This window comes from Kryptolebias marmoratus, linkage group LG10 (genome assembly GCF_001649575.2).
Source record: "Kryptolebias marmoratus isolate JLee-2015 linkage group LG10, ASM164957v2, whole genome shotgun sequence".
In the NCBI taxonomy this organism is placed as follows: domain Eukaryota; kingdom Metazoa; phylum Chordata; class Actinopteri; order Cyprinodontiformes; family Rivulidae; genus Kryptolebias; species Kryptolebias marmoratus.
The window spans coordinates 2575060-2588061 of NC_051439.1; the positions used below are offsets into that span (position 1 = coordinate 2575060).

At 38.8% G+C, this 13002-nt stretch overlaps 1 protein-coding gene across 1 annotated transcript in view; it reads left to right on the top strand.

Annotated features, from left to right (window-relative positions):
• The window catches only part of slc2a2 (solute carrier family 2 member 2), a 10177-nt gene extending 1974 nt beyond the window's left edge, over positions 1–8203 (top strand). Inside the window, exons 6-12 of the mRNA XM_017438420.3 lie at positions 997–1159; positions 1415–1521; positions 3248–3328; positions 3524–3628; positions 5916–6017; positions 6280–6483; positions 6584–8203. Of these exons, the coding sequence (XP_017293909.1) occupies positions 997–1159; positions 1415–1521; positions 3248–3328; positions 3524–3628; positions 5916–6017; positions 6280–6483; positions 6584–6775 (954 nt within the window). The 3' untranslated portion in view covers positions 6776–8203. The remainder of the gene's footprint in view (positions 1–996; positions 1160–1414; positions 1522–3247; positions 3329–3523; positions 3629–5915; positions 6018–6279; positions 6484–6583) is intronic.
• The last annotated feature ends 4799 nt before the right edge of the window (positions 8204–13002 follow it).

Here is a 13002-nt window from a genome sequence, read left to right on the forward strand (position 1 = left end):
CCCCACACACACACACACACACACACACACGCATACATATACAACCTCAATAAAACTTCAAATCACAGTAAAACATAGTAAACATTTCTAATGTTTGATGCATCCCCTTTTCTTTTAATTACAATCTGTAAATGTAAATGTCTAGGAACTGAGGAGAGTAGTTGCTGGAGTTTGATCTGTTCAACAGTCCTGGATCTTTGCCAGATTTTTCATGTCATGACGTGCCAAATGTTGTCCCTGGATAAGAGTTCTGTACTACCGGCAGGCCAGTTCAGCACCTGGACCTTTCTAGTTTAATTGGATACACTAAGCCATTTAGCATTGTTTTGCTGAAATATGCAAAGCCTTCCCTGAAAAAGATATTGTATGGATGAAAGCACATGTTCTAAATCCTGCAATGTTTCTGCATTGATGATCCTTTTCCAGATGTGTAAGACCTTAAGTGTTTTTGGATGGTATTCACATATGGTTTATTTTTTGGATATTAGAGCTTTAACCGGCATTTATGGATGGCACGGTGAACTATGTTTACAGACAATGATCTGTGGAAGTGTTCCTGAGTCCATGCAGTGAAGTCCAGAACAGAATCAGACCTGTTTTTAATGCAGTGCTGCCTGGGGGCCCTAAGATCGCAAGCCTTCAATATTGACATTTAGCCCTGTTCTTTCTGACAGAGATTGTTCCAGATTCTTGAAATCTTTTGATGATATTACTTTTGTTGCCCCAGTTCCAACTTTTTTGAGAGATATTGCCACTATAAAATTTAGAAATACCTTAATTTTTCCAAAGTTTTTGCAACATCTTAATTTAAACATCTGATATGTTTACTATGTTCCATTGTGAATAAAATATAGGTTCATGAAATTTAAAAATGAATGCATTCTGTTTTCATTTACATTTTACAGAATTCCCTAACTTTGTCAGAACAAATACAGCATCATCTTTGCTTGCAAACACACTAAGCCTATAATCTGAAGTAAGTGTGCTTGTTTGTAGATAATAGGTTTGGACTTTATACTTGGTAATGATGAAATGTGGCCCCTGTTACTTGGTCTATCTGGAGCTCCTGCACTATTACAGTCCCTTCTGCTGCCTCTATGTCCGGAGAGCCCACGGTATCTTTACATCCTGCTTGGCAAAGAGCAAGAAGCCCGGAGAAGTGAGAATTACACACACACATTCCTGGCCATACAGCATACAGTCAAGTTTTTTAAAATGTAAAAGTAATTCTTTCACTTTTCTCAGTACTATTAGTGAGAAAAACATTAGATATCAATATTTTACTTGTAATGGAGCAAGACTATTAAGTGGTAACAAGTTTTATTCAGGTAAAAATAACACATTGTTCTTAATTGTCTCTGTGCATATGTAATTTTTACTGGATTTTGTGATTGTCTGCTGTATTTCTCTGCAGGTTTGCATCGACTAAAGGGAGCATGTGATCTGACTCTTGATCTGGAAGAGATGAAGAGGGAGAAAGAGGAGGCTGACCGGGAGGCAAGGGTCTCTTTTCGATCTTTGGTAGGTTTCTAATCACAAGAAACAAGTGAGTTATACATATGAGCTTTTGAGGTTTTCAAAGGAAATAATATAAGCTGTTTGAAACAGCCTGAAGCAGCACTGAAAACACTGTTCATGAAAGCACATAAACACGCCCTCTGAGTTGTCCAGATTACTCAACAACTAAAGTACACTCATAATTTTTTTTGTGTCGTAAATATTTAGATGATTGGGAGACAAAAAACTCTTCAGCAAATAACTATTACAGAAAATTAAAATGAAGCCTTTTCATGTACATCATGAAAACAAATGATCACTGCAATATCAGACTTTGTAAATATATAGGAAATAGACTCATTAAAATGTGGCACCTATTTCCCCCTGTCACACTCCCCTCCAGTGGCTGGTGCCTCTGCCCACTGGGGCGTGGGGGGCTCTTGTCTGGGGGTGGGTGCCAGGGTATGTGCCGGCTTGCCCTGGCAGCTGCTTGCTGGGGCCTGGGTGTCTGGGCTCGGCCGGGCCTCTGCTGGGGGGTGGTGTGCCATTGTGGCTCGGGTCTCTTTGTCCATGGCTGTGGGGGGCTCCCGGGGCTCCATGCTTGGGGGGCTGATGCGTGTCTGTGGCTCTGGTCTTCCTCATGCCGTTCAAATTTCCTGGGAGAGGATCTGTTGGCCCCCACACTTACTACCAAATATTTTTAAGGAGAAACCTTATAGACACACAGGTATCTATATTCAGGTGTCTGTTTGATACACTCTCAGTTGGGCTGTGGTTGTCACTAAATACTCTCTTGTATTACCTTGTACTGTGTACTTTCCATTGAAGTTGTAACTATTATTATATACTGCATATGCTGTTTGTTGTTGTGGATTCTCTGTTTTGTTTTATCTTTTCACAGGTCTCGAGGCAGATTTCAAGGGTGTCGACTTGTTTTACCTCTATGCTTTTTTTTTTTCCTACTCTCCTCTACTTCTACTCTACTTTCTCTCTCGTCTTTGTGTCCATTACAATTGAAATAATCCCAAAGCAGTTTCTAATAAAGTTTAAAAAAAAGACTTTGCAAATATGTCTTAAATAACATCTACTTTTCTAAATTGGGTTATGACTACCGGTACTCATTTGTATTTCATGTTCTCCGCCATATACTTTCTTCAGTAACCTTAAATCCATCCATCCATCTATTTTCTTTAACCGCTTCTCCATTCCGGGTCGCGGGTAGTAACCTTAAATATTATATAATATTATATATAATACTAATATATTATATTCTCATTTCGCACCTGTTTTAAGATTGCTCCCAGCAATTATCTTCCTCCATACCTGTGTGACAAATTTCAAAAGTAATAGCACCTGAATCAGCTGTATGTTTTGATTTATAAATGGTTAAAATGCTTAAAATATCACAAAGTATGCTGAATCAGCATTCACACAATTACCTATAAATACTCAATTTTTTATTGGTAACTGTGCTAACGTTTTTCTGCCTTTGGTCCTGTTTCTTCTGCATATCTTTGTCTTAGAATAATATTGTTTGCTGATGTGGAACTAGGCTCTCTTGAACTAGTCTGGGTTTAGTTTTTATCCTGCTCTGTGTTGGCCACTATTAGCTGTCCATATCTAGAACTAAACTATAGTTTTTTAGACTTTCAATTGTTTTTTGTCCTTATTCTCCTTTTTAAAACTATTACAATAGGTTAAATATAAAAAAGAATACTTTATAAATCTGATAAATCTTGTACTCTCCAAGATCTTCTCCTCTGTGTATAGAAAGCAGCTGTTTGTTGCCCTCATGATGCACCTGTCCCAGCAGTTGTCTGGCATTAATGCGGTGAGTGGCAAAGTTCCTTTTAAATTTTTAAACTCCAGAATAAAATATTTTCAGTTTTACTATATTTGAAAAATCATAGACAAGTCCATTGTGCAAACTCCGTTTAGACACACGTAATCAAGTAAAAACTCATATTGTTTGAAATATGACTGTGATTTTGGATAATGTTTACTTTTCATGTGCTTTATCTCCAAGATCTTTTATTACTCTACAGCGATCTTTTCGCAAGCTGGTGTGAGTCAGCCCATCTATGCAACAATAGGAGTTGGTGCCATCAACACAATTTTTACCCTGTTGGCTGTGAGTGTTCATACAGCACAAGTGCACACAGTTACTAAAAACAAAGTCTGACATTTTTCAATTCTAAAGTTTTCCACATCAGGACTTATTATAAATTACCTGGGGTCTCATTTATAAAACTTGTATACAAACAAAACAGGGCCTCAAACTTGCGTACGTCACTTTTCACGCAAAGTTTCTGATCTATAAAACACAAACTTGATGGGAAAATGTGCGGTCCGTCATGGAAAATTTGAGCCATGTGTACCATATATGCTTGTTTTGGAGACGGGAGAAACTGTGAAATGGGGACTTGAAGCCACACTGCATTGTGATTCATCTCAGATATTTAATTTCACTCCATAATCAAACCTTAATCTTAGATCGACTTTATCATAAGCTTTCAAAACAGCAGTATTATTTATTCTTCCGCTGGTGAGCCATAAGTTTTCTCACCATCACATTCCTCTCCCTGAATGATCACCAGGGTGATGTGTACCACAGATTAACACTTGAGGGGGCAGTGACTACCCCCTCAGGCGCTGACTCCTATCCCCCTTTTCAAACCCTCAGAGCGCAGAAGAGGCGCACTTTAATACTGCACACACCTGTGCACGCTCCCTTGCGGTGGCAAGCCTGATCAGTTTTTGGCACAACACCTGTCATCCTTCTTTCAAAAGGTGTCAGCTCCCTTACCCCACCTGTGGCTGACATGCTCTGGTGGTGGCCAGTTAGTCGCTTTTTTGCCTCCACCCTAAAATCTGACCACTTTTTCTTCATCTCGGCCATGGTCCTCTGGTCCCACTCACTGTATTAACAGTGGGAACGACATAATGATGCTCACAATGCTTCCTTTTATCCTTTTATTTCCTTTTATTTATATCCTTTCCTTTTATTTGTAACACCACTGATGTGGCTCCCGAAATTGTATTTTTCAATGTTCTGCACCTCACTCAGCAGCACATCCATTTCTGCTTCAGTGAAATTTTGATTATTCGCTCTTTTCTCCGTGGTTGCCATTGGTAACCATGAAATAACGTTGCTCAGCTGGCTCATTTAAATACATCTTCACAATTATGATGTGTTTTGCATTGGCCATTTATGATTGAATGTGGGTGTGTGTTGTGTGCAAACCTTTAGGTACAGGTGAGATTTATAAAGGGAAATTGCTTGCTGGTGTGCGTGCGCACGGTTTTATAAATCTGATTTTTTTTTTGGCATACGCCTTTTTTGCCTTTTGGTCTTACACACACTTTTAGTATGAATCCTATGCAATCTTTTATAAATGAGACCTATGGTCTTTACCATGTTCCAACCTTAATCAAATATAACCTCAAGTGTACAAAAACACACAACAAGTCCTACCATGTTAATATTTATTCAACAAAAGTGAAGCCAAAATGGAAAAATTCTGTGTGGAAAAACTACATTCACCTCACATTTGAGCAGCTTGTAGAACCTTCTTTAGCAGCAATAACTATCAAAGTGGTTTTCTGTATGACTTTAATAGCTTTTACCAAGGTTGTGGAGGAATTTTGGCCCAGTCTTCTTTCCAACTTTGCTTCAGTTCATTGAGATTTGCAGAGATTTGTTTCTGTACAGCTTTTTTAAGGTCCCACCATAGCATTCAGTGAGGTTGAAGTCTGGACTCACATTTGACTAGCATACAGAGGAGTTCATAGTCGACTCAATGACTGCAAGGTGCACAAATCATCAGCCCTTCACCACAATGCTTTACACTTAGTATGAGATGTTTCTGCTGATATGCTGTGTGTTTTTCACCAAGCACACTTCTGAGCATTATGGATAAACATCTCTGTTTGGGTCTCATGTAACCAAAGAACATTGCTCCAGAAGTCTTGTGGCTCATTCAGATGAAAATTTACAAACTTAAGTTGTGCTGCCATGTTCTTTTTCAAGAGAAAAGGCTTTCTCCTCCAACCCCTACAAACAAGCCATATTTAGTCAGTCTTTTTTAATTGTCTTGTCATGATCTTTAACCTGCTGAGGCCTGTAGAATTTGAGATCTTGATTTTTTTTTTGTCTTTTCTCTGAGCATGGCATGGTCCGACCTTGGGGTTAATTTGCTGGGGCATCCACTTCCACACAGAGCTTTTCAAATTTTGCTTTGTTTCTGTTTAAAAAATAATTACTTTTTTATTATTTCATCCTAATACATAGAATCATAGAACTGAAATTAAGCATACTTTCTTTTTGTTATGACTGTATGAGCATCATTAGAAAGATGTATAAGCATTGTCTTGTTCTGTCTATGAAAACACCCAGCTCAGTGCGCTGTGTGTTCCAGGTGGTACTTGTAGACAAAGCTGGAAGGCGCTCTTTGACTTTGATTGGTCTGGGAGGTATGTGCTGCTGTGCGGTTGCCATGACAGTGGGCCTTAAGTTCCAGGTTTGTTGAGTTTAGTTCTTGAAAGCACAAGCTGAATACCAAACATGTACATTACACATAAATGATTTACCTTTTAACTTTAATACTCAGTTAAGTTGATTGCAAAATTATTAAATTTATTACAAGTAAAGAATGTATGAATGATAGGTAAATATTATGCAGTTTTGAGTTAAGGTTTTGAGTTCAATTACCTATACTTTTTTTTTTAAGAGCCATTAAACCCACCATTAGAGTAACTTTTTCATCACATTTTTCCCTTCAGAATCACTTCTCATGGATGAGCTACGTCAGTATGTTGGCTATCTTCCTCTTTGTGAGTTTCTTTGAGATCGGTCCTGGTCCAATCCCATGGTTTATAGTTGCCGAACTGTTCAGCCAGGGACCTCGGCCTGCAGCCATCGCTCTTGCGGGCTGCTGCAACTGGACCAGTAACTTCATCATAGGCATGGCCTTTCCATACATCCAGGTAGGGAGGCAGAACAACTGTAAATGTATGCATATCATGTCCTTGGGAGTTCTTTCTCTTGCAGAAATTCTGACTGTATTTTTGCTATGTTTCTCACCAGGCTTGGTTGGATTGTTACGTGTTCATCCTGTTTGCTGTGCTGCTTTTTGGCTTCACAGTGTTTATTTATCTCCGCGTCCCTGAGACCAAGGGCAAAAGCTTTGAGGAGATTGCTGCCATATTTCAGAAGAAACGAAAGACTTCAACAGACAACGCTGAATTGCAGCAGCTCAAAACATCATCAGATGCTTAAGACATTTAGTTTCACTATTCATCAAAGTATTACAAAAAAAGATCAGACTTCCGATTGCAGTAACAGTTATTTGTGTTGAAATGTTTACATGAAATTTACATTTAGACTCTTATTGCAGTATTATCAACTGATATAAATTGTTAAAATTGACAACAAACTTTGTGGACTCTGTTTAAAAAGGTTACATTTGTTTTTGACCCCACCAAGATTGATGATCAAACTCTACAATTCCCTTTTGTTCCAACTTCATATCACCAACATTTTTAAGGTTTTAATAATTTCATATGGTTTTAATGTCTGCTCACAGCAACTAAAAAGAGAAAACAACTAGCTGGTGAAAATATTTACTTTAATTTGGAATTTGATGGTAGCAACACATTTCAAACAAATTTGGACGTGGCAACAAAAAGCTGTAAAAGTAAGTGGTATGGATAAGAAACAGCTGGAGGAGCTTTTTGCAACTAATTATAGATTAATTGGCAACAAGTCAGTAAGAGGAATGGGTATAAAAAACATCTTAGAGAGGCTAAATCTCTCAGAAGTAAAGACAGACAGGGGTTCACAAGCCTGTGAAAAACTGTTTAAAAATAGTGGAGCAGTCTCAGGATAATGTTCCTAATGATAAAAACTGTCCTGGTGTTCAAGTAAAATGTGATAACTGCAAGAATATAGAACATTTTACTAAAGTACACAAAACACCTATGGCTGGAGTGAGAGAATTGGTTGTTCCTGAGTTAGTAGTACTGTTAATAATGCTAAGCTGATGGCTGCAGTATTTGATAAAATCACATGCAAAATAAACACTGAAGCACCACAATGAAACTTCCAGGTCCTGGAGTTAATTGTAGACACTTGAGCTTCTGTATCTATTCTACCAAAAACTGTCTACAAGCAACATTTTGCACAATGCCCACTGACGGAACCCAAAGTTACACTAGTCTCCTATGCAAAAGGTGACCTACCTTTCACTGGCTGCCTACAAGCAAGAGTAAATAATCAAAAGAACAAAATTCCAGCAGTATTCTATATAGCAAGGTCTGGATCACTACTATTGGGCCTGGTCCTGATTAAAGCACTACAGATTAACATCATTAGTGGGGAAGTGACTTTCATTAAAGAGGATGATGCAAGAGAAACTTCCACTGACACAAAAACATGCATGCTTCAGTCCACAATCTTGTATGTGTTAAAGGGTTCATCCACAACATTCAAGAAAACAACATAGTGCAACTCGCACACCAAAAATTGAGATGTCTGCCACTCAGTGTACATGAAGAGGTTTTAGCAGAGCTCAAACACTTACTTCAAGCAGGTGTCATTGAACCAGTGGAAAAATCTGAATGAGTGAATCCTCTTGTAAAAAGAAAGGAGACTTGAGATTTTGTGTTGATCTCCATGAACCTAATAAAGTGTGATAATGGACTGTCACCCTCTGCCTCATATGGAGAACGTTTTCTCAAAACTGTCTGGTGCTGCACATTTTAGCTAGACTGATTTAAGCTCAGCTTACCATCAATTGCCTCTACACCCTGATAGCCACAGTCTTACTCCTTTCATAACACACAAGGAAGGTTTTCAGTTCACATAAGTTCCATTTGGACTTGCTTCAGCACCATCTGCCTTCCAAAAGATGATGGACATAGTTCTGAAAGATTTACCAGGAAAACAGTACTATTTGGATGATATTATAGTGCATGGGCACTCAAAGGAACATGATCATGAACATCTACAAGCTGTTCTTCAACGTCTTGAAGACGTGGTCCTACAGATCAAATTCAACAAAAGTATATTTGGTCAGTCAAGTATTCTGTTTCTGGGACATGTCATCTCTAAGGAGGCCCTGCACCCTAGTCCAGATCACCTGACTGCCATTACTGAAGCTCCAAAAGATTTGACAGCTCTTCATTAGTTCCTGGGCTCAACTTCGTGGTTCAGTAAGTTTCTACCAAGCTTTGCAATAGTGGTTGAGTCACTGCAAGAACCACTTCAAACAAATATTCAAGCTGAACTCAAATGAACTGTGGCGTTGGTGCTTCCTTGTTGTTGTGCAGTGCAGCAGAAGTGTTACACAGGATGAGGAAGAAGAGTAAAGTGAAGAGGGACGGTGGCAGGAGGTTTACTCTGATAGAGACATCTGTTCAGGAGAGGCAGAATCTAACTTATTATCAGAAAAAAATCAACAACAGAATAATAAATTGTAAAATAATGCAAATATTAACATTTCACTTATATTTAGTCCATCCATCCATCCATTTTCTTTACCCGCTTCTCCATTCCGGGTCGCAGGGAGCTAATGCCTATCCCCAGCAGTCACTGTGCAAGAGGCGGGGGACACCCTGAGCAGGTCGCAAGTCCATCACAGGGCCACATAGAGACTAACGTGTCAAACAACCATTCATACTCTCACTCACACCTAGGGACAATTTTAGAGTCATCAATTAACCTAACATTATATTTAGTTTGTTTTATAAATGTTAGTTTTTTTTTAGTGTTAGTCATTTTAATAACTTTTATGTCAAAGAGCTGATTATTTTCTTTTCTAATAGACTGGATGTTATGGAGTTATATTTATGACAGATAGAACAGGCACTGACACAAATGTGGACACATGTTAATCTGAGCAAACAGTAACGCCTCCTGTGCACTCAATATGCTCAAACTGTCTAAGTTTATAGCAGGCCATTTTACCATTTAATCAGTCCCTCCAGGATTTCGCGGGCATTTTTTGTGATTTTTGCGGGCTAAAATGCCTGATTTCGCGGAGCATTTTCCTAAAAGTTGCGATGAAAAGTTGCGATTTTTTTTTTACTAAAATCAATAAAAAAGTATAACTTTTGATATATAAACCAAAAATAATTACTAGTTTTGTAAGATAATTACCAACAAACGTTGACATTACCAAAAGGAGCTTTATTTGACAACTTTGATAGCTTATAAACTGACATTCATGACTATTTCTGGATTGTCCCTCGTCTGCAGCTCTCCTCACATGTTTTGCAGACACAAAGTGTTTGTCGATGGATGACTTGTGTTTATGTTCGATGATTACACTGCAGGACGAGCAAAACAGCTTCCCCCCACTCTCGTGCAGCTGGGTAGGAAACTGTTTTGCGAGGTCCTTTGCTGAAATCTTTGTGGGCAAATATGAAGCATTAGCGCACATTTTCGCTTCGGTCACTGCTCCTGCATGCTCCTGGCATTCTGATGTTAACAGGATGTGACCTCATGTGTCTTCTTCATGAGTTATTTGGGGTTATTTTGTATTCCACACTACACAAACCCACAAAAAGGACACTAGACCGCAGAAACTGTGGCGAATCACTTTAGAAACAATAAATATTGGGTTAAAGTTGCAGGAAAGTTGCTGTGTTTTGGGCAAAGTTGCAAAAAGTTGCGATTTCGTGGGGTTTGCTTGATTTTGCGTTAATATTTGCAATCGCAACATCGCAAAATCCTGGAGGGTCTGATTTGATGAGATTACACTCCTATCCCTAATTACTATATTAGATCTCTATAACAGCATTTCTCCAGGTCACAATACCATTTTCAGTAGTCAGAATTGAAATGACAGATATTTACAGTAATTTTATCAGGCTAATAATTTTTAGAATATCTAAAAATTCTTTAAAATTTAAGTACCGTTTCATAATCAGACTGGTTATGATTTGCACATAGCCAGTTGAATAGGCCATGTTCCGCATGTAGTCTCAAGAATCACCCCTTTTTCATGACTTCTGATCTACTGTCATCTTTTCCAAGCTGTTCTCTGAAAAATTTATTCTGACCTAAGTGAATCTCGATTGTTTTGGAACACATGTATGCACTTGCGGACATCTAATCACTTATTCCCAGATTGTTACATGCTTTCCGAAGGTTAAAAAACAAAACAAAACATGATTTATTGCTGAAATGAGATATGTCTATTTGATAGGTAATTATTGTTTGTGTGCAAATACTCAATATTAAAATTATCCAAACACTTTAACAAACTTAATCTTGTTTGTCTTACAGGAGAACTGAACTCAGTAAAGAATAAAAGAATATTTGGACAAAGTCAAATACAACCTTTCTGCTCAACCGGAAGGTCTGAATGTCGTATTTGTTATCAGACATTTGTAGCACCCTTACAACCACTCTGTAGGAATTATGAACCAGAAAATAGGGGGTACTTGGATTCGATAACTGATAAGGTAGGTACCACAAAGGTGGACCTGAAATGTGGATAATTTCAAAACCAGTGTGCTGCAATATTGTCTTAGTTTACAATAAATGAGATCCAGAGACCGTTGTCACAGATTCTCTTCATAACTTTTATGAACAGAATTTCTTGGTGCAGCCAGGGGGCAGAACAGGTTTGGTTCTGTGGCCTCAGGAATCCATCTCTGCTATTTGCAGACGATGTAGTCCTGTTAGCATTGTCTTGCTGCAATCTCCAGAACACATTGGAAGCGGTTCACAGCCAAGTGTGAAGCAGCTCGGATGAGGATCAGCTTCTCCATATCTGAGGCCATGGTCCTCAGTTGGAAAAGGGTGGACATCTCTCTCTGGGTTGGGGATGAGAGGCTGTCTAAAGTGGAGAAGTTTAAGTATCTCTTGGTCTCGTTCACGAGTGAGAGAAAATGGAGTAGGAGATTAACAAATGGATTGGTTTGGCTTCCACAGTATTGTTTATTCAGTACTGGTCCCTTGTAGTGAACAGGGAGCTGAGCTGCAAGGCAAAGCTCTCTGTTTACCGGTCAGTATACGTTCCTACTCTCACCTATGCTCATGAACTCTGGGTAGTGACCAAAGGAACAAGGTCTCAGATACAGGTGGTCAAAACAAGTGTTCTCTGCAGGGTAGCTGGGTTCTCACTATAGGTTTTATCAAACAGGAAAGTCTTAAGCCTAGTCTTAAAAATAGACTCATGGACAGAAAATAAATGTTTGCAAATAGAACATAAAAAACATATCAAATATTTAAACTAAGAAACTGTACCATCTATTCATCTATTCGCCCATCCTTTATTTACTGGTTGTTACGGAGTTGAGTCGCATGGGCAGCAGTTTAAGCAGAGAGGCCAAGACATTTTTTTTCCCCAGCCACCTCTTCTAGCTCTTCTGGGAGTTCTATAAGGCATTCTTAGGCCAGCTGAGAGGTCTTTCATGGGGTCTCCTCCCAGTTGGATATGCCTGGAATACCTCCCTAGGGAGGCGTCCAGGGGCAATCCTTACCAGATGCGTGGACCACTTCAACTGGCTCCTCTTGATGTGGAGGAGCAGTGGCGCTACTCTAAGTCCCTCTGGAATAACCAAACTTCTGACCCTATTTCTAAGGGGTTGGCTTGGGTTTGCAACTATAGGCTTAGACTGCTGGAAGACAAACTGATCACGTTTCCTCACTCTGCTGCTGTCTTTACCTGCACTACTCTTCATGTTTGTATTTGTAATTATTTCTATCATTGAAATGTTCTTTTCTTTCTTTCTTCCTATAGAAACTACAGCTGGACCAGTAATTCTGTGTTTGTCTGTGTCTCTTTCCTGTCCTCTCAAACTCCAGCTGGTCGAAGCAGATGGCTGCTCGTGCTGAGCCTGGTTCTGGTTCTGCTGGAGGTTTCTTCCTGGGGTTTTTTCCCATTCTACTGTCGCCCATGTGTTGCTCAGGATGGGAGACTACAACAAAGTGAAGAATCAACGTAATCTGCTGGGTTCCTTAGATGGATTTTTTTTTACATATTTGGCTTTTGTGAATGTTTTGCCCTCATGGCACTGCCCTGAAATGACTTTGGTTGTGACTTGGCGTTATATAAATAAACTGAATTGAATTTTGAGATTTACAAATCATCGTTTTCTGTCTTAAATTTTACACAACATCCCAAATGTGTCCGAATTGCAGTTGTAAAGACACAGAACAACATGCATTTACTCCAAAGGAAAAAATACATATATATTTTTTGTATATATGTATGTGTGTGTGTATATACACTCCTGATCAAAATCTTAAGACCAGTCAAAAAATTGCAAGAGTTTGCATTTTGCACTATTGGATCTTAAGAAGGTTCTAAGTAGAGCTTCACAATGTTAAAGGAAAAAATCAGTGCAAGAGACAATAACTTTTGAGCAGGGAATTTTCTGCAAACTGCATTTACACTCAAACATGATTTTTTCAGCTGATCAAAAGTTTAAGACCATAGTCTTTAAAAGCCAAAAGCTGTGCAAAAATCTGGATTCCATGTCATTTTCTCTCAA